The sequence below is a fragment of the Salmo salar genome, chromosome ssa14 (assembly GCF_905237065.1).
Source record: "Salmo salar chromosome ssa14, Ssal_v3.1, whole genome shotgun sequence".
Taxonomy (NCBI): Eukaryota; Metazoa; Chordata; class Actinopteri; order Salmoniformes; family Salmonidae; genus Salmo; species Salmo salar.
The window spans coordinates 40,541,485-40,568,149 of NC_059455.1; the positions used below are offsets into that span (position 1 = coordinate 40,541,485).

The 26,665-nt window shown below is 41.4% G+C and overlaps 1 protein-coding gene across 2 annotated transcripts in view; it reads right to left on the reverse strand.

The window, feature by feature from the left end:
• Positions 1-1,934: 1,934 nt before the first annotated feature.
• Positions 1,935-26,665, reverse strand: part of ece2a (endothelin converting enzyme 2a) — a 245,379-nt gene continuing 220,648 nt past the window's right edge. Inside the window, exon 4 of one of the 2 annotated variants that reach the window (XM_045693622.1) lies at positions 1,935-2,420. In XM_045693622.1, the coding sequence (XP_045549578.1) occupies positions 2,133-2,420 (288 nt within the window). In that variant the 3' untranslated portion in view covers positions 1,935-2,132. 2 annotated transcript variants of the gene reach the window in all.

The window sequence follows — 26,665 nt, forward strand, 5'->3', positions numbered from 1 at the left end:
CAGGCCGACGTTCAGGCGTCTACTGTGAAACATGTTGGTTTGCAATTTGGTCATGTAAAAACTGGCGCACTGACATTTTCCAGGCCTGGAACAAGAGTAGAGCAGAGCAGCCTAATGCGCTTTTGGTGCCTGTATACTTTATACTTAGAAACATAAAAATGTTTTTTCCCATTTCGTTTCATATGTTCAAAACCCAAGCCCTCTCTTAGGCCAACTATAACGAAGGCTGGTTCAACAGCAATGCGTGTTTTTATCCTGTTCATTTTATGACATCATTACATTTATTTATTGTTGTTGTTGTTGTTAAAAAAACAGATTCCTTGATTGTGGTTTAATTGTTTAATTGTATTACAACCAACCTTATTACAATGATTCACCTTCCTGGTTTTATGGTTACAACGTCCGCATGCAATGCATCTTCTGTAATCTGTAAAATGGTTGAGATTATGTTCATTAAACATCCGCCTGTTTGGGAGCTGTAGAACCTCCATAGTGTGTGTTGTTTTAACATGATATGCCTACCAGAAGAAATTACATTTACACTCTTATCTACAGACTTACAATAGTGAACACACACATTTTATTATTGGTCCCCCGTGGGAATCAAACCCACAACCCTGGTGTTGCAAGTGCCCTGCTCTACCAACTAAGCTACATGGGACATAGCCTTCGGCCTATTTAAAACAAGTTGTTGTTCGTTTTGTTTAGAATTTGATTTGAGTTATTTGCTCTCTTTTTAGGCCTTATCAATAATGAATGTAATCTTGCTTATTGACAATGTTTGGCATGTCCATGCTCAGCCATAACGCAATTTACAGCAGGCCTGGCCCCTATGTCAGTGTGAATGCTACTAAGTCATGCAATTACCAAGAACAATGTGGACTACAACCGTGTTCAAGTTAAGATATTTAGCAAAGATAGGTGTACATTTTGCTATTTCGTTTCTGAAAGCCATTTAACAAACTACAACGGGACTAACATTGGAATTGGTGTTGATTCCACGGCCATACATCAGACCATAAATACACAACTTATAGCAAACACATATTTGGCCATGGAGCACGTTCTGATTGGCCAGTGAGGGGCCAAGCCCGGACACACCCACAACTTGTTTATTCATCCAAACCCAGCCCATTTGCGCCAACGCCAGTAACTGTGCTGATTATTGCAATAGCTAAAATATTGCAGACACACACACACCTTTGCGTTAAGTTAGTTAAAGTAGAGCCCTGTGTGTGTGTGTACAGTTTGTGTTTGTGAATTGGCACTGAGAGGTTGGTAATGAGTTCAGTTGTTTCTTCTCAACGAGGTCCCCTGAGTGTTTGAACACTCACACTATGAAGCAGTATTGACTGTTGAGGCACAACATGGTTCTAATGCATTAAGGGTGATGCTAGTTACACTACAGTCATCAACATTAGTTCTGCCGGCCTTAGCATCTGCCTTATAACTATCCATATATCAAAACTTCCACACTACATACAGCAAAATGGCAGTTGATATTTATTGCATTGAATTTTATTCCCATAAATAATTATTTTAACCAAATATTTGCAAATCTCAGCAGAAAGAGAGGAGCCTGTCTGCTGAGACATCAGAAACCTTATTTTTTTTAAGTCTTAAAAATAGACAGTAATTACATTTCAGCAGAGAATTAAAAATAAATGATTTCTACTTTATCAACGGAGCCGTCGCTCCCATCCTCTCTCCATGGCTCTGTGCTTTATATTTCAGCTACAGCAGAAACTAACAGCTTCATCTGATCTGATGTTTCTTTTACAAATACCAGGAGGATGCTAGTGTCATGTTGATGGGGTTTTATACAGACTGTCCGGAGAAGCTTGTACTGTGGGGTCTCACAAAACCTCCAATGATGGTGATTAGGTAAACAATATAATGGCGATTTGACGGAACACCAATGATACAGAAATGACTGGCCTTTAAGTAGTTTTAATCAAAGATGTTTTCACTTAATAAAAAACACACACATTACAGAATCATACAAATGTATCACAATATAACAACTGGTTCAAAAGCCACAGTGGATAAAAACAGTCTTTGAAGGCATAATGGCAAACGTTGAGAGATAAGTCACTTGTAGCCTGTTGTCGAGTCCATTGAGATTCTGTCTCCTATAGGTCAATACAATCCAGGAAGGCCTCAGTGTCTGCTTCCTGGGTCCTGACCTCATTGGGCGGATCTTGGGTCTCCTCCAATAACCTTCTTTCCAGACCGGCATCCTCTGGACTAAGCTCCTCCCCTTTGGTCAGCACATACAGGAAGTATTGGAAGCCGTCTCCGTAGCTATGGGTACGTACAGACCAGCAGTAGTCATGGCGAGCATAGAGGCGCTTCCTGAAGTGAGGCTGGGCGAAGGTTACAGACAGGAAACGACCTCCCGGTTTTAAAACACGACTGATCTGGAGAGAGAGAGAAGGGGGAGAAAGAGAGAAAGCGAGAGACGGGGGAAGCAAGACGGAGAGAGAGAGGGGGGGAGCGAGAGAGGGGAGAGAGTGAGAAAGAGCAAGACGCGGAGAGAGAGAGAGAGAGGGGGAGAAGAGAGAGGGCAAGGGGGGAGAGTAGAGGGGGAGAGAAGAGAGTGAGGGAGGGGGGAGAGTGTGAGAAAGAGCAAGACACGGGGAGAGAGAGGGGGAGAAGAGAGAGAGAGTGAGAGGGGGGAGTGAGAGAGGGGGAGAGAAGAGAGAGCGAGAGGGGGGAGAGAGTGAGAAAGAGCAAGACATGGGGAGAGAGGTGGAGAAGAGAGAGAGAGAGAGAGAGGCGGGAGAGAGAGGGGGAGAAGAGAGAGAGCGAGAGGGGGGGGAGAGAGGGGAGAGAAGAGAGAGCGAGAGAGGGGAGAGTGGATGGGGGAGAGAGGATGGGAGAGAGAGAGAGAGAGGGGAGAGAGGATGGAGGAGAGAGGATGGGAGAGAGAGGATGGGAGAGGGGAGAGTGGATGGGGGAGAGAGGATGGGGGAGAGAGGATGAGAGAGAGATGATGGGAGAGAGAGAGAGGGGAGAGTGGATGGGGAGAGAGGATGGGAGCGAGAGGATGGGAGAAAGAGGATAGGAGAGAGGATGGGAGAGAGAGAGAGGGGAGAGGGGATGGGGAGAGAGGATGGGAGAGAGAGAGGGAGAGAGAGGATGGGAGAGAGAGAGGGGAGAGAGAGAGAGGGTAGAGTGGATGGGGAGAGAGGATGGGAGAGAGAGAGAGGGGACAGAGAGGATGGGAGAGAGGATGGGGAGAGAGGATGGGGGAGAGAGGATGGGAGAGAGAGGATGGGAGAGAGAGGGGAGAGAGGATGGGAGAGAGAGGATGGGAGAGAGGATGGGGAGAGAGGATGGGGGAGAGAGGATGGGAGAGAGGATGGGGGAGAGAGGATGGGAGAGAGGATGGGGGAGAGAGAGAGGCGTTAGAGCATATTTGTATTGTATCATGAATCTTTCCTCTGTGGTACTGTAGCTAAAAGAGTGGGCAGTGGCAGTTAGGGTAGAGCAGGACTGATCTATAGACAGACTGGACCTGAGATAGAGAGGGGTACGCTATCATCACCTTAAACTGTAATGACCTGAGATAGAGAGGTACGCTATCATCACCTTAAACTGTAATGACCTGAGATAGAGAGGGGTATGTCCTCATCACCTTAAACTGTAATGACCTGAGATAGAGAGGGGTACGTCCTCATCACCTTAAACTGTAATGACCTGAGATAGAGAGGGGTACGCTATCATCACCTTAAACTGTAATGACCTGAGATAGAGAGGGGTACGCTCTCATCACCTTAAACTGTAATGACCTGAGATAGAGAGGGGTACGCTCTCATCACCTTAAACTGTAATGACCTGAGATAGAGAGGGGTACGTCCTCATCACCTTAAACTGTAATGACCTGAGATAGAGGGGTACGCTCTCATCACCTTAAACTGTAATGACCTGAGATAGAGAGGGGTACGCTCTCATCACCTTAAACTGTAATGACCTGAGATAGAGAGGGGTACGCTCTCATCACCTTAAACTGTAATGACCTGAGATAGAGAGGGGTACGCTCTCATCACCTTAAACTGTAATGACCTGAGATAGAGAGGGGTACGCTCTCATCACCTTAAACTGTAATGACCTGAGATAGAGAGGGGTATGCTCTCATCACCTTAAACTGTAATGACCTGAGATAGAGAGGGGTACGCTCTCATCACCTTAAACTGTAATGACCTGAGATAGAGAGGTACGCTCTCATCACCTTAAACTGTAATGACCTGAGATAGAGAGGGGTACGCTCTCATCACCTTAAACTGTAATGACCTGAGATAGAGAGGGGTACGCTCTCATCACCTTAAACTGTAATGACCTGAGATAGAGAGGGGTACGCTCTCATCACCTTAAACTGTAATGACCTGAGATAGAGAGGGGTACGCTCTCATCACCTTAAACTGTAATGACCTGAGATAGAGAGGGGTACGTCCTCATCACCTTAAACTGTAATGACCTGAGATAGAGAGGGGTACGCTCTCATCACCTTAAACTGTAATGACCTGAGATAGAGAGGGGTACGTCCTCATCACCTTAAACTGTAATGACCTGAGATAGAGAGGGGTACGTCCTCATCACCTTAAACTGTAATGACCTGAGATAGAGAGGGGTACGCTCTCATCACCTTAAACTGTAATGACCTGAGATAGAGAGGGGTACGTCCTCATCACCTTAAACTGTAATGACCTGAGATAGAGAGGGGTACGTCCTCATCACCTTAAACTGTAATGACCTGAGATAGAGGGGTACGCTCTCATCACCTTAAACTGTAATGACCTGAGATAGAGAGGTACGCTCTCATCACCTTAAACTGTAATGACCTGAGATAGAGAGGGGTACGCTCTCATCACCTTAAACTGTAATGACCTGAGATAGAGAGGGGTACGTCCTCATCACCTTAAACTGTAATGACCTGAGATAGAGAGGGGTACGCTCTCATCACCTTAAACTGTAATGACCTGAGATAGAGAGGTACGCTTTCATCACCTTAAACTGTAATGACCTGAGATAGAGAGGGGTACGCTCTCATCACCTTAAACTGTAATGACCTGAGATAGAGAGGTACGCTCTCATCACCTTAAACTGTAATGACCTGAGATAGAGAGGGGTACGCTCTCATCACCTTAAACTGTAATGACCTGAGATAGAGAGGTACGCTCTCATCACCTTAAACTGTAATGACCTGAGATAGAGAGGGGTATGTCCTCATCACCTTAAACTGTAATGACCTGAGATAGAGAGGTACGCTCTCATCACCTTAAACTGTAATGACCTGAGATAGAGAGGTACGCTCTCATCACCTTAAACTGTAATGACCTGAGATAGAGAGGGGTACGTCCTCATCACCTTAAACTGTAATGACCTGAGATAGAGAGGGGTACGCTCTCATCACCTTAAACTGTAATGACCTGAGATAGAGAGGGGTACGTCCTCATCACCTTAAACTGTAATGACCTGAGATAGAGAGGGGTACGTCCTCATCACCTTAAACTGTAATGACCTGAGATAGAGAGAGGTACGCTCTCATCACCTTAAACTGTAATGACCTGAGATAGAGAGGGGTACGTCCTCATCACCTTAAACTGTAATGACCTGAGATAGAGAGGGGTACGCTCTCATCACCTTAAACTGTAATGACCTGAGATAGAGAGGGGTACGCTCTCATCACCTTAAACTGTAATGACCTGAGATAGAGAGGGGTACGTCCTCATCACCTTAAACTGTAATGACCTGAGATAGAGAGGTACGCTCTCATCACCTTAAACTGTAATGACCTGAGATAGAGAGGGGTACGTCCTCATCACCTTAAACTGTAATGACCTGAGATAGAGAGGGGTACGCTCTCATCACCTTAAACTGTAATGACCTGAGATAGAGAGGGGTACGTCCTCATCACCTTAAACTGTAATGATCTGAGATAGAGGGGTACGCTCTCATCACCTTAAACTGTAATGACCTGAGATAGAGAGGGGTACGTCCTCATCACCTTAAACTGTAATGACCTGAGATAGAGAGGGGTACGCTCTCATCACCTTAAACTGTAATGACCTGAGATAGAGAGGGGTACGTCCTCATCACCTTAAACTGTAATGACCTGAGATAGAGAGGGGTACGCTCTCATCACCTTAAACTGTAATGACCTGAGATAGAGAGGGGTACGCTCTCATTCACAGTGCAGGGTTTTACACGGTGTGTTCAATAAAGACATGGAAGCGTATAGTTGTTTGGGTGTTATTAGTTTAAGCAGACTGTGTTTTTCTGTTGTTGTGACCTAGATGAAGATCAGATCAAATTGTTATGACTGATTTATGCAGAAATCCAGGATTTTTTAAACACTGTTTTTGGTTACTACATGATTCAATATGTGTTATTTCATAGTTTTGATGTCTTCACTATTATTGTACAATGTAGAATGTTCCTCCCCCCTGGAATGAGTAGATGTCCAGACTTTGTGTGACATCACCTGAGCCAGGGAGAGGAACCTGAAGAAAGGTTGAAGTCACCAGAGCTCTGGAAGATGAATAATACCTGGGCTGGGGTTAAACCATCATTGAAACGTGTGTTATTTGTGTGTGTGAGTTGTGCGTGTTCACTGGAACATACTTTACAGATGAGGGAGCCTTCAGCACCAGAAAAGCAAACATGAACACATCTATAAATAAGCATGCCCACAAAATGCAAACACAAGTGCACGTACGCGCACAGACACACACGCACAGACACGCACGCACACACAAACACACACAGTGTTCAGTGCCATTCAGTGCACAAAGTATACAGTGGGACAATTGGGAACTACAACGAGAGAAGGTTAACCAGACTTCAGAAGATAATTGAATATATTTATAGTCCTCACAGATTCTGTGTAGATTCATCAGCCTCCACTGTGCTGATGTGTGAGGATGCAACTTACAGTAGAAAGAAATACATTGTAGTATCATGCCCAGGATGGAATGGTGAAGCAGTTCAGTGACAGGGCTCTAAACACAACCTAATGCAATGTGTTGCCATGCAACGCCGTGTAGTGTACATGATGGTATGGCAGTGCAGGGCCTTGAAGATCAGAGGAGCCTCTACGGAGCTCACATGAAAGAAAGTAATGTAATTCAATGTAATGCAATGTCTTGCAAGATGGTGTAGTGAACGATAGGTACGTCTGTACAGAGAGAGGGCATAAGAGAGAGGAGCACTGGGAGAGGAGAAGTGAGGAGAAGAGAAGAGGAGAGAAGTGAGAAAAAGAGATGAGAAGAGATGAGAAGTGGAGAATAGAGGAGAGATGAGAAGAGATGAGAAGTGGAGAATAGAGGAGAGAAGATGAGAAGAGATGAGATGAATAGAGGAGAGAAGATGAGAAGAGATGAGAAGTGGAGAATAGAGGAGAGAAGATGAGAAGAGATAAGAAGTGGAGAATAGAGGAGAGAAGAGGAGAAGAGATGAGAAGTGGAGAATAGAGGAGAGGAGGAGAAAAGGAGAATAGATGAGAAGTGGAGAATAGAGGAGAGAAGAGGAGATGAGAAGTGGAGAATAGAGGAGAGGAGAAGAGATGAGAATTGGAGAATAGAGGAGAAGAGATGAGAAGTGGAGAATAGAGGAGAGAAGAGAAGAGATGAGAAGTGGAGAATAGAGGAGAGAAGATGAGAAGAGATGAGAAGTGGAGAATAGAGGAGAGAAGAGGAGAAGAGATGAGAAGTGGAGAATAGAGGAGAGAAGATGAGAAGAGATGAGAAGTGGAGAATAGAGGAGAGAAGAGCAGAGCAGAGAAGAAGAAAAAAGGAAAGAGGGAAGGAGGAGAATCTCACCCTCTTACATGATCCATCTCCCCCAGCTAGCAGGATACACATTCATTATTAACAAACTACGGTGACAGTGAGAGACAGAGAGACAGAGAAAGAGAGAGGCAGAGAGAGAGAGGGAGAGAGACAGAGAGAGAGATAGAAAGAGAGAGATGGAGAAAGACAAAGAGATATAAAGAGAGAGAGAGACAAAGAGAGAGAGAGAGAGAGAGAGAGAGAGAGAGGGAGAAAAGAGGGCAGTGGGAAAAAGAGAAAGGGAGAAAAGAGGAAGATGAATATCAGGAGGAAGGGAGGAAGACAGAAAGGAGTGTTACCATCCTCTAGTTCTTGTGCCTGAGGTAAAAAGGGATTTGTAAAACTGGTGAAAAAATGCACTACATCTTTTTAAATGTTCTATCAATGTTTGCTTCAAATATTCCTTCAATGTTTTATCACGGTGGACTGAAAACTAAAGGTATAAAACGTATTTCCATGCATAGTTAGATACTGACAGTTGGAAACACTCTTGCGTATCATATTCTTGGCAGTGAACATGGCTGTGAGCAGTGGCATAGACCAAGTTTATTGCTTAACAACCCCAGGGAGTCCTTACGTGCACTTGATGACAAACAGGGACTGTCATGAGTCTTCAGTTAAAGGTTGGATCTCAATAGTCTAAGGTTAAAGGTTGGATCTCAATAGTCTAAGGTTGGATCTCAATAGTCTAATGTTAAAGGTTGCATCTCAATAGTCAATGTTAAAGGTTGCATCTCAATGGTCAATGTTAAAGGTTGCATCTCAATAGTCAATGTTAAAGGTTGGATCTCAATAGTCTAATGTTAAAGGTTGCATCTCAATAGTCAATGTTAAAGGTTGCATCTCAATGGTCAATGTTAAAGGTTGCATCTCAATAGTCAATGTTAAAGGTTGGATCTCAATAGTCAATGTTAAAGGTTGGATCTCAATAGTCAATGTTAAAGGTTGCATCTCAATAGTCAATGTTAAAGGTTGGATCTCAATAGTCAATGTTAAAGGTTGGATCTCAATAGTCAATGTTAAAGGTTGGATCTCAATAGTCAATGTTAAAGGTTGGATCTCAATAGTCTAAGGTTGGATCTCAATAGTCAATGTTAAAGGTTGCATCTCAATAGTCTAAGGTTAGATCTCAATAGTCTAAGGTTAAAGGTTGGATCTCAATAGTCTAATGTTAAAGGTTGCATCTCAATAGTCTAAAGTGGTCTTCTTCCCCTTCATTCTCATCGATGTAGAAGAGTTGGGCAGGTGAAAGCAAGTCCTCTGGACTGTCTCCTTCCCTATTGATCCCTCAAATCCCTGGTGTTACGGTACTGGTACTACCTGTCTATAGCTTCAATCCCTGGTGTTATGGTACTGGTACTACCTGGATATAGCTTCAATCCCTGGTGTTATGGTACTTGTACTACCTGCATATAGCTCCAATCCCTGGTGTTATGGTACTGGTACTACCTGCATATAGCTTCAATCCCTGGTGTTATGGTATTGGTACTACCTGCATGTAGCTTCAATCCCTGGTGTTATGGTACTGGTACTACATGGTACTGGTACTACCTGCATATAGCTTAAATCCCTGGTGTTATGGTATTGGTACTACCTGCATATAGCTTGAATCCCTGGTGTTATGGTATTGGTACTACCTGCATATAGCTTCAATCCCTGGTGTTATGGTACTGGTACTACCTGCATATAGCTTCAATCCCTGGTGTTATGGTACTGGTACTACCTGCATATAGCTTCAATCCCTGGTGTATTCAAATGAGAGCAGGTGAATGAAAGAAGATAAGAAGAGGGTGTCATTTCAGACTTTTGAGATGAACCATCACTGTGAATGCATTACTGTGTCCTAACACATTATTCATATCACTGAGATGAACGTGTTCCATTTACAGGGCTTGTATGACCCAGGGGCTCAGCACTTAGAATGCTTATGTCACCATAACACATATGGAGACATGCGTCATACTTCACTGTCATGGGCACCAATGGCACAATTTGTGATTAGCGCAAAAGTACCTCATCTAAAACATAGTGTTGAATGCAGTGATGAGTAACGAATGCGATGATGTGCGTTTGCATGTGTGTGTGTGTGTGTGTGTGTGTGTGTGTGTGTGTGGTAGGTAATTGGGGCTTAGTGTGCTGTAATTCCTCCTCTCTGTTAATTAGACTGTTTTGGGTTAATTGCCTTGTTGCCAACTGCTGAGACTGCATGCAGGGGGAAGTCCCCCCACCACTACACACCAGACACACACACAAACAAACACAAACAAAGGGATTCAAATGTTTTTAATAATAATAACATGGGAAAGGATGAGCGAATTGGGCGGAGACAACAAAGAGTATTTGCAGGAATTCAGCTCAAGTATTACTGTCCTACTGTTGTGGCTCATCGTTGGATCATAGACAAGCACAACACTGTTGTGATCCAGTGACAGCCTGCTCCTAGAGTGGAGAGACGCTGCACCGGCTGGTTTTTACTAGCTTGTTGCTTTACAGTTACTCATTTAAAAAGAACAGTGAAACACTATGAGCGTCAGTAAATTTCTCAAAATCAAATCACAATTAGATTTGTCAAATACAACAGGTGTAGGTAGACCTTCCAGGGAAACGCTTACATGCTGACCAGACCGCACGCGTACATCCGCGTGCGTCGTTGCGCGCACGTTGATTTTGTCCACCCACAGATGCGATCAGGACACGCAGGTTGAAATATCAAAACAAACTCAGAACCAATTATATACAGTTGAAGTCGGAAGTTTACATACACTTAGGTTGGAGTCATTAAAGCTCGTTTTTCAACCACTCCAAAAAATTTATTGTTAACAAACTATAGTTTTGGCAAGTCGGTTAGGACATCTTCTGTGTGCATGACACAAGTAATCTTTCCAACAATTGTTTACAGACAGATTATTTCACTTATAATTCACTGTATCACAATTCCAGTGGGCCAGAAGTTAACATACACTAAGTTGACTGTGCCTTTAAACAGCTTGGAAAATTCCAGAAAATTATGTCATGGCTTTAGAAGACTAATTGACATAATTTGAGTCAATTGGAGGTGTACCTGTGGATGTATTTCAAGGCCTACCTTCAAACTCAGTGCCTCTTTGCTTGACATCATGGGAAAATTAAAAGAAATCAGCCAAGACCACAGAAACAAAATTGGAGACCTCCCCAAGTCTGGTTCATCCTTGGGAGCAATTTCCAAACGCCTGAAAGTACCACGTTCATCTGTACAAACAATAGTACGCAAGTATAAACACCATGGGACCACGCAACCATCATACCGCTCAGGAAGGAGACGCGTTCTGTCTCCTAGAGATGAACGTACTTTGGTGCGAAAGGTGCAAATCAATCCCTGTCACGTCCTGACCAGTAATAGGGGTTATTTGTTATTGTAGTTTGGTCAGGACGTGGCAGGGGGTGTTTGTTTTATGACCATCGTTATGTTTGGAGGAAAAAGGGGGAGGATTGCAAGCCGAAGAACACCATCCCAACCGTAAATCACAGAGGTGGCAGCATCATGTTGTGGGGGTGATTTGCTGCAGGAGGGGCTGGTGCACTTCACAAAATAGATGGCATGAGGGAGGAAAATGATGTGCATATATTGAAGCAACATCTCAAGACATCAGTCAGGAAGTTAAAGCTTTGTCGCAAATGGGTCTTCCAAATGGACAATGACCCCAAGCATACTTCCAAAGTTGTGGCAAAATGGCTTAAGGACAACAAAGTCAAGGTATTGGAGTGGCCATCACAAAGCCCTGACCTTAATCCCATAGAAAATGTGTGGGTAGAACTGAAAAACCGTGTGCGAGCAAGGAGGCCTACAAACCTGACTTAGTTACACCAGCTCTGTCAGGAGGAATAGGGCAAAAATTCACCCAACTTATTGTGGGAAGCTTGTGAAAAGCTACCCGAAACGTTTGACCCAAGTTACACAATTTAAAGGCAATGCTACCAAATACTAATTGAGTGTATGTAAACTTCTGACCCACTGGGAACGTGATGAAAGAAATAAAAGCTGAAATAAATCATTCTCTACTATTATTCAGACATCTCACATTCTTAAAGTAAAGTAGTGATCCTAACTGACCTAAGACAGGGAATTTTTACTAGGATTAAATGTCAGGAATTGTGAAAAACTGAGTTTAAATGTATTTGGCTAAGGTGTATGTAAACTTCCGACTTCAACTGTACATTTGGGCACAGGTCGAAAAGCATTAAACATTTATGGTAATTTAGCTAGCTAGAGTGCTGCTGCTAGCTAATTTGTCCTGGGATATAAACACGGGGTTGATATTTTACCTAACATCCAGCTCTGTGGAGTGTACGGCTTAAAGTGGTCCTATGGACAGATACTCCCATTTCTGCTGTGGAGCTTTGTAGCTCCTTCAGGGTTATCTTTGGTCTCTTTGTTGCCTCTCTGATTAATGCCCTCCTTGCCTGGTCTGTGAGTTTTGGTGGGCGGCCCTCTCTTGGCAGGTTTGTTGTGGTGCCATATTATTTCCCTTTTTTAATAATGGATTTAATGGTGCTCCGTGGGATGTTCAAAGTTTCAGATATTTTTTGATAACCCAACCTTAATTTGTACTTCTCCACAACTTTGTCCATGACCTGTTTGGAGAGCTCCTTGGTCTTCATGGTGCCGCTTGCTTGGTGGTGCCCCTTGCTTAGTGGTGTTGCAGACTCTGGGGCATTTCAGAACAGGTATATATATACTGAGATCATGTGACAGATCATGTGACATTTAGATTGCACACAGGTGGACTATATTTAACTATTTCTGTGACCACTGATAGTAATTGGTTGCACCAGATCTTATTTAGGGGCTTCATAGCAAAGGGGGTGAATACATATGCACGCAGTACTTTTCGTTTTGAAACACTAAAACACTAAACCACACTAACACTAAAACACACTAACACCGAAACACACTAACAAAAAAACACACTAACACTAAAACACTAACACAAAAACACACTAACACTAAACCACACTAACACTAAAACACACTAACACTGAAACACACTAACACAAAAACACACTAAAACTAAAACACACTAACACTGAACCACACTAACACTAAACCACACTAACACTAAAACACACTAAAACTAAAACACACTAACACTAAACCACACTAACACACTAACACTAAACCACAAACACTAAAACACACTAACACTAAAACAAACTAACAGAAAAACAAACTAACAGAAAAACACTAAAACACACTAACACTAAAACACTAAAACACTAAAACACACTAACACTAAAACAAACTAACACTAAAACACACTAACACTAAAACAAACTAACACTAAAACACACTAACACTAAAACACACTAACACTAAAACACACTAACACGAAAACACACTAACACTAAAACACACTAACACACACTAACACTAAAACACACAAACACACTAACACTAAAACACACTAACACACTAACACAAAAACACACTAACACTAAAACACACTAACACTAAAACACTAAAACACACTAACACTAAAACACACTAACACTAACACTAAAACACACTAACACTAAAACACACTAACACTAAAACACAATAACACTAACACACTAACACTAAAACACTAACACTAAAACACACTAACACTAAAACAAACTAACACTAAAACACACTAACACAAAAACACACTACCACTAAAACACACCAACACTAAAACACACTAACACTAAAACACACTAAAACACACTAACACACTAACACTAAAACACACTAACACTAAAACACACTACCACTAAAACACACTAACACTAAAACACACTAACACTAACACACTAACACTAAAACACACTAACACTAAAACACACTAACACTAAAACACACTACCACTAACACACTAACACTAAAACACTAACACTAAAACACACTAACACTAACACACTAACACTAAAACACTAAAACACACTAACACTAAAACAAACTAACACTAAAACACACTAACACAAAAACACACTACCACTAAAACACACTACCACTAAAACACACCAACACTAAAACACACTAACACTAAAACACACTAAAACACACTAACACTAAAACACACTAACACACTAACACTAAAACACACTAACACTAAAACACACTAACACTAAAACACACTAACACTAACACACTAACACTAAAACACACTAAAACACTAAAACACACTAACACTAAAACACACTACCACTAACACACTAACACTAAAACACACTAACACTAAAACAAACTAACACTAAAACACACTAACACAAAAACACACTGCCACTAAAACACACCAACACTAAAAACACACACTAACACACTAACACTAAAACACACTAACACTAAAACACACTAAAACACTAACACTAAAACACACTAACACGAAAACACACTAACACTAAAACACGAAAACACACTAACACTAAAACACACTAACACACAAACACTAAAAAACACAAACAGACTAACACTAAAACATACTAACACACTAACACAAAAACACACTAACACTAAAACACACTAACACTAAAACACACTAACACACTAACACAAAAACACAATAACACTAAAACACACTAACATAACACACTAACACAAAAACACACTAACACTAAAACACACTAACACACTAACACTAAAACACACTAACACACTAACACTAAAACACACTAACACTAAAACACTCTAACACACTAACACTAAAACACACTAACACTAAAACACACCAACACACTAACACTAAAACACACTAACATGAAAACACACTAACACTAAAACACACACTAACACACTAACACTAAAACACACTAACACTAAAACACACTAAAACACACTAACACTAAAACACACTAACACACTAACACACTAACACTAAAACACACTAACACTAAAACACACTAACATGAAAACACACTAACACTAAAACACACAATCACTAAAACACACTAACACTAAAACACACTTCCCTGTAGCTCAGTTGGTAGAGCATGGTGTTTGTAACGCCAGGGTTGTGGGTTTGATTCCCACGGGGGTCCAGCACAGAAGAAAAAAAAAATGTATGAAATGTATGCATTCACTACTGTAAGTCGCTCTGGATAAGAGTGTCTGCTAAATGACTAAAATGTAAATGAAACACACTAACACACTAATGTGTGACTCACTCCACTTAAAACGGCAACTATCCATCAAGCTTGCCAAGGAGTTTTCCTTTGGATCTGGGTCATGTAACTGTCACTATGGACTCAACACACACAAAGGAAGGTGTGTGTGTGTGTGTGTGTGTGTGTGTGTGTGTGTGTGTGTGTGTGTGAGTGTGAGAGAGTGATGTCATGGTGTTCTGCTGGGAGTAGTGAGTGGTTATATCACAGACTTACAGGGGTAACCCCATTCACAGAATGTACTTCTGATCCATTAACAAAGCCTGCATCCCAAATAGCTCTCTATTCCCTATGTAGCAGACTATGTTTTAACCAGGGAGCATTGTGAAATATAGGGAGTAGAGTGCAATTTGGGATACAGGTTAAAGCAAGCCATGGGAATTAGCCATCCACACCAAAACTATTCTAGTCAGTATAGGATGAAGTTGCCCTTATAAGCTGATTCAAGATCGGTATTGCTGCTCCATCCCTAATGGTAAAAGGTTAAGGTGAGCTGATCCTAGATCTGTGGCTATGGGCAACAAGCTGGATCAAAGTGTTAACCAGGAAACAACTCATTCAATCCCTCCTGTCCCTACCGAGTGGTGCAGCGGTCTAAGGCACTGCATCTCAGTGCTAGAGGGGTCACTGCATCTCAGTGCTAGAGGGGTCACTACATCTCATTGCTAGAGGGGTCACTGCATCTCAGTGCTAGAGGGGTCACTACATCTCATTGCTAGAGGGGTCACTGCATCTCAGTGCTAGAGGGGTCACTACATTTCAGTGCTAGAGGGGTCCCTGCATCTCAGTGCTAGAGGGGTCACTACATCTCAGTGCTAGAGGGGTCACTACATTTCAGTGCTAGAGGGGTCACTACATCTCAGTGCTAGAGGAGTCACTACATTTCAGTGCTAGAGGGGTCACTACATCTCAGTGCTAGAGGGGTCACTACATCTCAGTGCTAGAGGGGTCACTACATTTCAGTGCTAGAGGGGTCACTACATCTCAGTGCTAGAGGCGTCACTGCAACTCAGTGCTAGAGGGGTCATTACATCTCAGTGCTAGAGGCGTCACTGTATCTCAGTGCTAGAGGGGTCATTACATCTCAGTGCTAGAGGCGTCACTGTATCTCAGTGCTAGAGGGGTCACTGCATCTCAGTGCTAGAGGCGTCACTATAGACCCTTGTTCGATTCCAGGCTGTATCACAACCGGCCGTGATTGGGAGTCCCATAATGCGGCGCAGAATTGACCCAGCGTCGTCCAGGTTTGGCCGTCATTGTAAATAAGAATTTGATCTTAACTGACTTGCCTAGTTAAATAAATACATTTAAAAACACCACATTTCTCTTTTTTCAATTCCTCCCCCTGGCTCAGGTGACGTCACACCCCAGGTCTAGCTGTCAGATTAATGGGACAGTTTAAATTCAGTCCATGGATTAGCACATGGACCTGCCCACTTCCTCCCTCTCTACTCTGCAGAAAATTCCCATTCCATTAGTTTTGTTAAACTATGTCCCTGCCAAATGTGCCAAACTTTGAGCCAAAGTTACAGAACAGCATTACTTTCTTAATTGAAACAGTATATTACCATTTGATCCTGAGTTCTGCAGTTCTCAACAGCTTTGTATTAGTTTCATAGAAAGAGCAGGAGAGGGTTTGTGTGAAGGGAACACACTCCTGTGTGAACCTACAATATAATCACCTCGGTATAATAACCCTCTATCATAGCTTGTTACCCGTGTACTCTCTACTGCTCAGTACAGACTGCAGGCTTCTGAAGTGCAGTGACGTAAAATATAAGACAGATATTGCTTCTTCTGCCTCTCTCTCCTTTCCAGGTAAGTGTCCTCAAAGGCATTGCTCTTACTATTCATCTCATCTGTCACTCTGTGCTGCCTCTGCTCAGCGATGGCCTCAGGATAGTCAAGATGCTTCCCTCTGCTCAGCGATGGCCTCAGGATAGTCAAGATGCTTCCCTCTGCTCAGCGATGGCCTCAGGATAGTCAAGATGCTTCCCTCTGCTCAGCGATGGCCTCAGGATAGTCAAGAAGCTTCCCTCTGCTCAGCGATGGCCTCAGGATAGTCAAGATGCTTCCCTCTGCTCAGCGATGGCCTCAGGATAGTCGAGATGCTTCCCTCTGCTCAGCGATGGCCTCAGGATAGTCAAGATGCTTCTAACAAACTCTGGTTATATGAGGATGAAGTACTGTGTGTCCTTATCCAAGAATACTGGCATGGTAACACATACACACACACGTACACGCACTCACGCAAACACACGCACGCACACAAACACACACACACCCATCCACACTCACACTCACACGAGGTCAGAAGACCTCTTTCATATGGGAGACCAGGCCAAGAAGGGCAGCTCAGTACATAGCTGATACATGGATGATTCATAGCAGGTGATCCACCTGGAATTGATCGGGTTTTAGTCTCTCCACTGATAACACATAAAAGGAAGGAGACATGGAGAGGATTGCGATTAGGGTTGGGAACCACCAGAAACCTCACCATTTGATATCACGACACTAAGGTGCCGATACGATATGTATTCAGATTCTCACGGTTCTATATGTAATGTGATTCTCACGGTTCTATATGTAATGTGATTCTCATGATTCTATATGTAATGTGATTGTCATGATTCTATATGTATTGTGATTCTCATGATTCTATATGTATTGTGAATCTATATGTATTGTTATTCTCACAATTCTATATGTATTCAGATTATCATGATTCTATATGTATTGTGAATCTATATGTATTGTTATTCTCACAATTCTATATGTATTGCTATTCTCATGATTCTATATGTATTGTTATTCTCACGATTCTATATGTATTGTTATTCTCACGATTCTATATGTATTGTTATTATCATGATTCTATATGTATTGTTATTCTCACAATTCTATATGTATTGCTATTATCATGATTCTATATGTATTGTTATTCTCATGATTCTATATGTATTGTTATTATCATGATTCTATATGTATTGTTATTCTCATGATTCTATATGTATTGTGATTGTCATGATTCATATATGTATTGTGATTCTCATGATTCTATATGTATTGTTATTTTCAAGTATATGTATTGTGATTCTATATGTATTGTTATTCTCATGATTCTATATGTATTGTGATTCTCATGATTCTATATGTATTGTGATTCTCATGATTCTATATGTATTGTGAATCTATATGTATTGTTATTCTCATGATTCTATATGTATTGTGATTCTCATGATTCTATATGTATTGTGATTCTCATGATTCTATATGTAATGTGATTCTCTTGATTCTATATGTATTGTGATTCTCTTGATTCTATATGTAATGTGATTGTCATGATTCTATATGTAATGTGATTCTCTTGATTCTATATGTATTGTGATTCTCATGATTCTATATGTATTGTGATTCTCATGATTCTATATGTATTGTGATTCTCTTGATTCTATATGTATTGTGATTCTCATGATTCTATATGTATTGTGATTCTCATGATTCTATATGTATTGTGATTCTCATGATTCTATATGTATTGTGATTCTCTTGATTCTATATGTATTGTGAATCTCATGATTCTATATGTATTGTGATTGTCATGATTCTATATGTATTGTGATTCTCATGATTCTATATGTATTGTGATTCTCATGATTCTATATGTATTGTAATTCTCATGATTCTATATGTATTTTAATTTTCAAAGTATTGTGATTCTCATGATTCTATATGCATTGTAATTCTCATGATTCTATATGTATTGTGATTGTCATGATTCTATATGTATTGTGATTCTCAATGTATTGTGATTCTCATGATTCTATATGTATTGTGATTCTCAATGTATTGTGATTCTCTTGATTCTATATGTATTGTTATTCTCATGATTCTATATGTATTGTTATTATCATGATTCTATATGTATTGTTATTCTCATGGTTCTATATGTATTGTGATTGTCATGATTCTATATGTATTGTGATTCTCATGATTCTATATGTATTTTGATTTTCAAAGTATTGTGATTCTCATGATTCTATATGCATTGTGATTCTCATGATTCTATATGTATTGTGATTCTCATGATTCTATATGTATTGTGATTCTCATGATTCTATATGTATTGTGATTCTATATGTATTGTGATTCTCATGATTCTATATGTATTGTGATTCTCTTGATTCTATATGTATTGTGATTCTCATGATTCTATATGTAATGTGATTCTCTTGATTCTATATGTATTGTGATTCTCTTGATTCTATATGTAATGTGATTCTCATGATTCTATATGTAATGTGATTCTCTTGATTCTATATGTATTGTGATTCTCATGATTCTATATGTATTGTGATTCTCATGATTCTATATGTATTGTGATTCTCATGATTCTATATGTATTGTGATTCTCATGATTCTATATGTATTGTGATTCTCATGATTCTATATGTATTGTGATTCTCATGATTCTATATGTATTGTGATTCTCTTGATTCTATATGTATTGTGAATCTCATGATTCTATATGTATTGTGATTCTCATGATTCTATATGTATTGTGATTCTCATGATTCTATATGTAATGTGATTCTCATGATTCTATATGTATTCAGATTCTCATGATTCTATATGTATTTTGATTTTCAAAGTATTGTGATTCTCATGATTCTATATGCATTGTGATTCTCATGATTCTATATGTATTGTGATTGTCATGATTCTATATGTATTGTGATTCTCAATGTATTGTGATTCTCATGATTCTATATGTATTGTGATTCTCAATGTATTGTGATTATCTTGATTCTATATGTATTGTGATTGTCATGATTCTATATGTATTGTGATTCTCATGATTCTATATGTATTGTGATTCTCATGATTCTATATGTATTGTGAATCTCATGATTCTATATGTATTGTGATTCTCTTGATTATATATGTATTGAGATTCCCATGATTGTGATTCTCACGATGTATCGTGATTCAATACTGTGATTTAATTGCAATTTGATGTTCCAAACATATTGCTCACCACATGTCTGCTGCAGAGAGACAAGAGAACCATGAGAAAACCAGTTTTGATCAGTCATTGAAATAAAAGTGCTGAAAAAAAATTGGCTTCCTATTTAAAAAGAAGATGGACAACAAGCTATGAAGAAAACAATACAGGTGTTTTGGTGCAGGTACAGCCAACTAGTGCAAAAATAATATTGCGATATTGTAATAAACGATACGATATATCATGAAAAAGAATATCCCGATATGTAACATTATCGATTTTTTCCTCCATCACCAATTGAAATGAACTCAAAAAGCAGTGAGTCTGTTCTAGACTAATTGTGGAGCTGCAGTGTTTGGGACAGGATTTAGTGAGCAGATGGAGGAGTGTGTGTGAATGTGTGCAGGTCTCTCCCTCTCCTCAGTGAGAACACAACACAACAGCCCAGCGCTATCTCTGGACAACAGGCCTGGACGGACCACAGCTCACTGTCTGCTTCAGGGGGCTGGCGTGCGCGCGCACACACACACACACACACACACACACACACACACACACACACACACACACACACACACACACACACACACACACACACACACACACACACACACACACACAAATAGGCTGTAGGATTTGATTTTGGTCATATTTTTCTCTATAACCCTTTTGAAACCCTTCCACTCCCTCTCTTCTTCTCTCTATGTCTGCAGATCCCCTCTCTCCAAAACATGACTTCTTCTCTCTATCTCTGCAGATCCCCTCTCTCCAAAACATGACTTCTTCTCTCTATCTCTGCAGACCCCATCGCCAAAACATGACTTCTTCTCTCTATCTCTGCAGACCCCATCGCTCCAAATGTGACTTTTAAATCAACTGCTTTTTCCCTGTTTCACCCATAGCCTGCAGCGAGGCACATGGAAGGCAGAAAACTTGTAAACTTTGCAGGGAAAGTGAAAATGAGAAAGAGAAGGAGGGAGGGAAGGGAGAATGAAAGGGATAGAGTGGGAGTGAGGGAGAGAGTGAGGGAGAGAGAGGGAGGGAGTGAGGGAGAGAGAGGGGGGAGAGTGAGGGTCTTTACAGCAGCCTCCTAACGAGGTAGATCTAGTCTTCCCTCCAGGTAACAGCCTGCATTGTTTTCCATTCATCCCTCTCTCCCTCCATCCATCTCTCCCTCCATCCCTCTCTCCCTCTATCCCACTCTCCTTCTCTTCCACCACTCGGGACTTCAAGGGCCCAGTGTGCAAACGCTAAGCCACCATCTGCACTGTGGAGAGAGATGACTAATGTGTGTGTGTGTGTGTGTGTGTGTGCGCACGCTCGCAGGCTGACAACACAACAATCATCTAATGACAAGACACACACTATACAGTCCACTGGTTTTGTTTGGAAGGGGGTACAGAAATACCTACAGTAGTTGTTGTCAGCAGCCTTGGCCACCCGTTATGATCTGTGCTATATTCCCCAGTCTCCTCTCCACAACCTGGCCACGGTACACACTGCCCATCTCACAGGGAGTTGGTGTGTGTGTGTGTGTGTGTGTGTGTGTGTGTGTGTGTGTGTGAGAGAGATAAAGGGCCCAGGTCTGTGAGTGTCTGTGCGTGTGTTTCGAGGGAGCTACCAATTTCTACACCACCCACCCATCTCTCTCTCTGCCCACAAGTCTCTCACCTGAATTATGCATCACAGAGACGGCTTCTCTATGTCTGCCGCTCAAGCACCAGGTGTGGGTCTACAATATATGCACACGACAAAGAGATGAGTGTTTCGACGTGTGTATCTGTCCCTTTGGTCTGATAGAGGACCCACAGCAGGATCATAAAGAACATACAGTATATAGAATCAGAATAGCAGTGAACTCCTGCAATATCTTTGAAAGCACAATGCAGTTCACCAGTATCAAAGATCCACAACATTGTTTTAGTTTTTTCATTTAGCTTACTTTGGATATTTTCACGCTCCGGATAAGTGTGTGTCTTACGCTTACGATAGCCCCAAGCCATTGCATTGACCAGGAGTGGATTGTGCATTCCTACCATATCACTGGTCTTGTACACAGTGTGTTCTGTGGCAGGCAGGCAGGCAGCAGTAGGTAGCAGCAGTGTTGGTTAGTTGGGTGGCTTGTCTAAGTCTCTGATGGCTGAGATGATAATATCCAGGATTCAGCACGCATCACATCGCTCGCTCTCACATTGGGAGTTACTATGGAGACGAAGTTTGGAGAGTATCTAGGTCACGGTGCCACACCTCTCCAAACAAAAACAATACGCAGTAGAAAGTTGGCTCTCTGTCAATATGGTCATTTTAAGATAATATTAGATAAAATATCCTTTGAGCTGACCACTGTAATGTTGAAAGGGGAAACGGAGGGAAAAACTAATCAACAAGGAAATGATCTGACTCAGCAATAAATTAGACTGCATTTATGTACCACAAACTTCATCAGTTCTTCCAGCATATCACACTGTTGTGAGGTAATTCATTCTAACTTCACTAATGGGTGAATCCTGAAACTTCAAAGTAGTCAAGTTTTGACTTTGTCTCCCATTGACATCAATGCTTGACTAAGTGTAAATGTGACTTGAGTGGAAGTAAGGATTCACCCCTAACAATGCTCTGCATCCCCTAACAATGTGCTGCACCCCCCCCAACAATGCTCTGCATCCCCTAACAATGCTCTGCGTCCCCTAACAATGTGCTGCACCCCCCCAACAATGCTCTGCATCCCCTAACAATGCTCTGCGTCCCCTAACAATGTGCTGCACCCCCCAACAATGCTCTGCACACCTTAACTATGCTCTGCATCCCCTAACAATGCTCTGCACCCCTTAACTATGCTCTGCATCCCCTAACAATGCTCTGCATCCCCTAACAATGTTCTGCATCCCCTAACAATGTTCTGCATCCCCTAACAATGCTCTACGTCCCCTAACAATGCTCTGCACCCCTTAACTATGCTCTGCGTCCCCTAACAATGCTCTACGTCCCCTAACAATGCTCTGCACCCCTTAACTATGCTCTGCATCCCCTAACAATGCTCTGCACCCCTTAACTATGCTCTGCATCCCCTAACAATGCTCTGCACCCCTTAACTATGCTCTGCATCCCCTAACAATGCTCTGCATCCCCTAACAATGCTCTGCATCCCCTAACTATGCTCTGCATCCTCTAACAATGCTCTGCGTCCCCTAACAATGCTCTACGTCCCCTAACAATGCTCTGCGTCCCCCAACAATGCTCTGCACCCCCTAACTATGCTCTGCATCCCCTAACAATGCTCTGCACCCCCTAACTATGCTCTGCATCCCCTAACAATGCTCTGCATCCCCTAACTATGCTCTGCATCCCCTAACAATGCTCTGCACACCTTAACTATGCTCTGCATCCCCTAACAATGCTCTGCATCCCCTAACTATGATCTGCATCCCCTAACAATGCTCTGCACACCTTAACTATGCTCTTCATCCCCTAACAATGCTCTGCATCCCCTAACTATGCTCTGCATCCCCTAACAATCTGCATCCCCTAACAATGCTCTGCATCCCTAACAATGCTCTGCATCCCCTAACTATGCTCTGCATCCCCTAACTATGCTCTGCATCCCCTAACTATGCTCTGCATCCCCTAACTGTGCTCTGCATCCCCTAACAATCTTCTGCATCCCCTAACAATGCTCTGCATCCCCTAAACAATGCTCTGCATCCCCTAACAATGTTCTGCATCCCTTAACAATGCTCTGCATCCCTTAACAATGTTCTGCATCCCTTAACAATGCTCTACGTTCCTTAACAATGTTCTGCGTCCCTTAACAATGCTCTGCACCCCCTAACAATGTTCTGCATCCCTTAACAATGCTCTGCACCCCTTAACAATGTTCTGCACCCCTTAACAATGCTCTGCATCCCCTTAACAATACTCTGCATCCCCTTAACAATACTCTGCATCCCCTTAACAATGCTCTGCATCCCCTTAACAATACTCTGCATCCCCTTAACAATACTCTGCATCCCCTTAACAATGCTCTGCATCCCCTAACTATGCTCTGCATCCCCTAACTATGCTCTGCATCCCCTAACTATGCTCTGCATCCCCTTAACAATGCTCTGCATCCCCTTAACAATACTCTGCATCCCCTTAACAATGCTCTGCATCCCCTAACAATGCTCTGCATCCCCTAACAATGCTCTGCATCCCCTAACAATGCTCTGCATCCCCTAACTATGCTCTGCATCCCCTAACTATGCTCTGCATCCCTTAACAATGCTCTGCATCCCCTTAACAATACTCTGCATCCCCTTAACAATGCTCTGCATCCCCTAACAATGCTCTGCATCCCCTAACAATGCTCTGCATCCCCTAACAATGCTCTGCATCCCCTAACTATGCTCTGCATCCCCTAACTATGCTCTGCATCCCCTTAACAATGCTCTGCGTTCCTTAACAATGCTCTACGTTCCTTAACAATGCTCTGCGTCCCTTAACAATGCTCTGCATCCCCTTAACAATACTCTGCATCCCCTAACAATGCTTTGCATCCCCTAACTATGCTCTGCATTCCCTAACTATGCTCTGCATCCCCTAACTATGCTCTGCATCCCCTTAACAATGCTCTGCGTTCCTTAAGAATGCTCTGCACCCCCTAACAATGCTCTGCATCCCCTAAACAATGTTCTGCATCCCTTAACAATGCTCTGCACCCCCTAACAATGCTCTGCACCCCCTAACAATGCTCTGCACCCTCTGAGGTGATGCTCTTATTTTAGCCATTTTGTGCCAGAATTCCCTCCATACAATGCCTTCAGAAAGTATTCAAACCCCTTGACCTTTTCCACATTTTGTTGTGTTACAGCCTGAATGTAAAATGTATTCAATTGTCACTGGCCTATACACAATACCCCATAATGTCAAAGTGATTTTTTTTTTCAACTTTAAAAAATGTATTAAAAATGAAAAGTTGAAATGTCTTGAGTCAATAAGTATTCAACCCCTTTGTTATGGCAAGACTAAAAAAGTTCAGGAGTAAAAATTTGCTTAAAACCTGTTGGGGCTCGGGGGCAGTATTGAGACATTTTGAAAAAAATGGGCTCCTAACCAACTCAGAAGCTAGGATATGCATATTATTAAAATTCGGATAGAAAACACTCTGAATTTTAAAAAGTTTAATTGTCTGTAAACAAAACTCATATTGCAGGCAAAAACCTGTGAAAAATAGATTAAAAAAAATGTGAATTTTGTGACTGTACTATTTAGTGTCATTGTTTTATAGATACCATAGTGAGAAAGGATTCATTTCGCAACACCTACGGCTTCCACTAGATGTCAACGATCTTTATAAAGTTGTTTGAAGCGTCTATGATAAACAGAGAGCAAATTAGAATCCAAGGAAGTTGACATGTCATCACTTCATTTTTTTGCGCCTGCGCATAAATCTGAGAAACGTGAGTTTTGTCTTCATTGTTTATCTCGACATTAATGCTAAACAACATTTGACATGTTTGAACGAACATAAATAGATTATTTACTAGGTTTTTTTTAGCTTTTCAGCGTGATTTTACAGGCCTCCTACCACGTTTTGTGGGAGCATAATGAACGCTAAGTACTTGGTGTTATTTGGACATAAATTATGAACTTTGTCAAAAGAAACCACATTTGTTCCGGACCTGGGATGCCTTCCGGACCTGGGATGCCTGTCTTCTAATGGAGATAATCAAAGGTAAGGGGATATTTTCAATGTTATTATCGATTTTAGATGATGCTAACTGTATAGCATAGCCTGTTGTTCTTAGCATAGCACCCCGTTTATTGCAAAATGTGATTTCCCAGTAAAGTTATTTTGAGATCTGGCCATTCGGTAGCAATTACGAGATGATAATATATTATTCTTTGAATGACAATATTATAATTTACCAATGTTTTCGAATAGTAATTTTGTTATGTTCACCGGAAGCATTTCAGAGAAGAAAAAAATCTGAATTTCACGCTACTGTAAAATGCTGTTTTTGGATATAAATATGAACTTGATGGAACAAAAAATGCATGTATTGTATAACATAATGTCCTAGGAGTGTCATCTGATGGAGATTGACAAAAGTTAGTGCATAATTCAAGCTGGTTTCTGCTTTTGGTGACGCCTGACCTTGAATTGAAAATGGATGTTTGTACTTTTGTGGCTATGTACTGTCCTAACATAATCTAACTTTATGCTTTTGCTGTAAAGCCTCTTTGAAAATCGAACAATGTGGTTAGATTAAGGAGATGTTTATCATTTAAATTGTGTAAAATAGTTGATTGTTTGAGAAATTGAAATTATTAGATTTTTGATGTTTTGAATTTCCAGCCTTGTTAGCAATCCCGGCTCGGGGTTCATTGCTAACCTGTAGCCCCAACAGGTTATTAACAAGTCACATAAGTTGCATGGACTCACTCTGTGTGCAATAATAGTGTTTAAATGATTTTTGAAAGACTACCTCATCTTTGTACCCAACACATACAATTATCTGTAAGGTCCTGAAGTTGAGCAGTGAATTTCAAACACAGATTCAACCACAAAGACCAGGTAGGTTTTCCAATGCCTCACAAAGAAGGGCCCCTAAAGCAGACATTGAATATCCCTTTGAGCATGGTGAAGTTATTAATTACACTTTGGGTGTTGTATCAATATACCCAG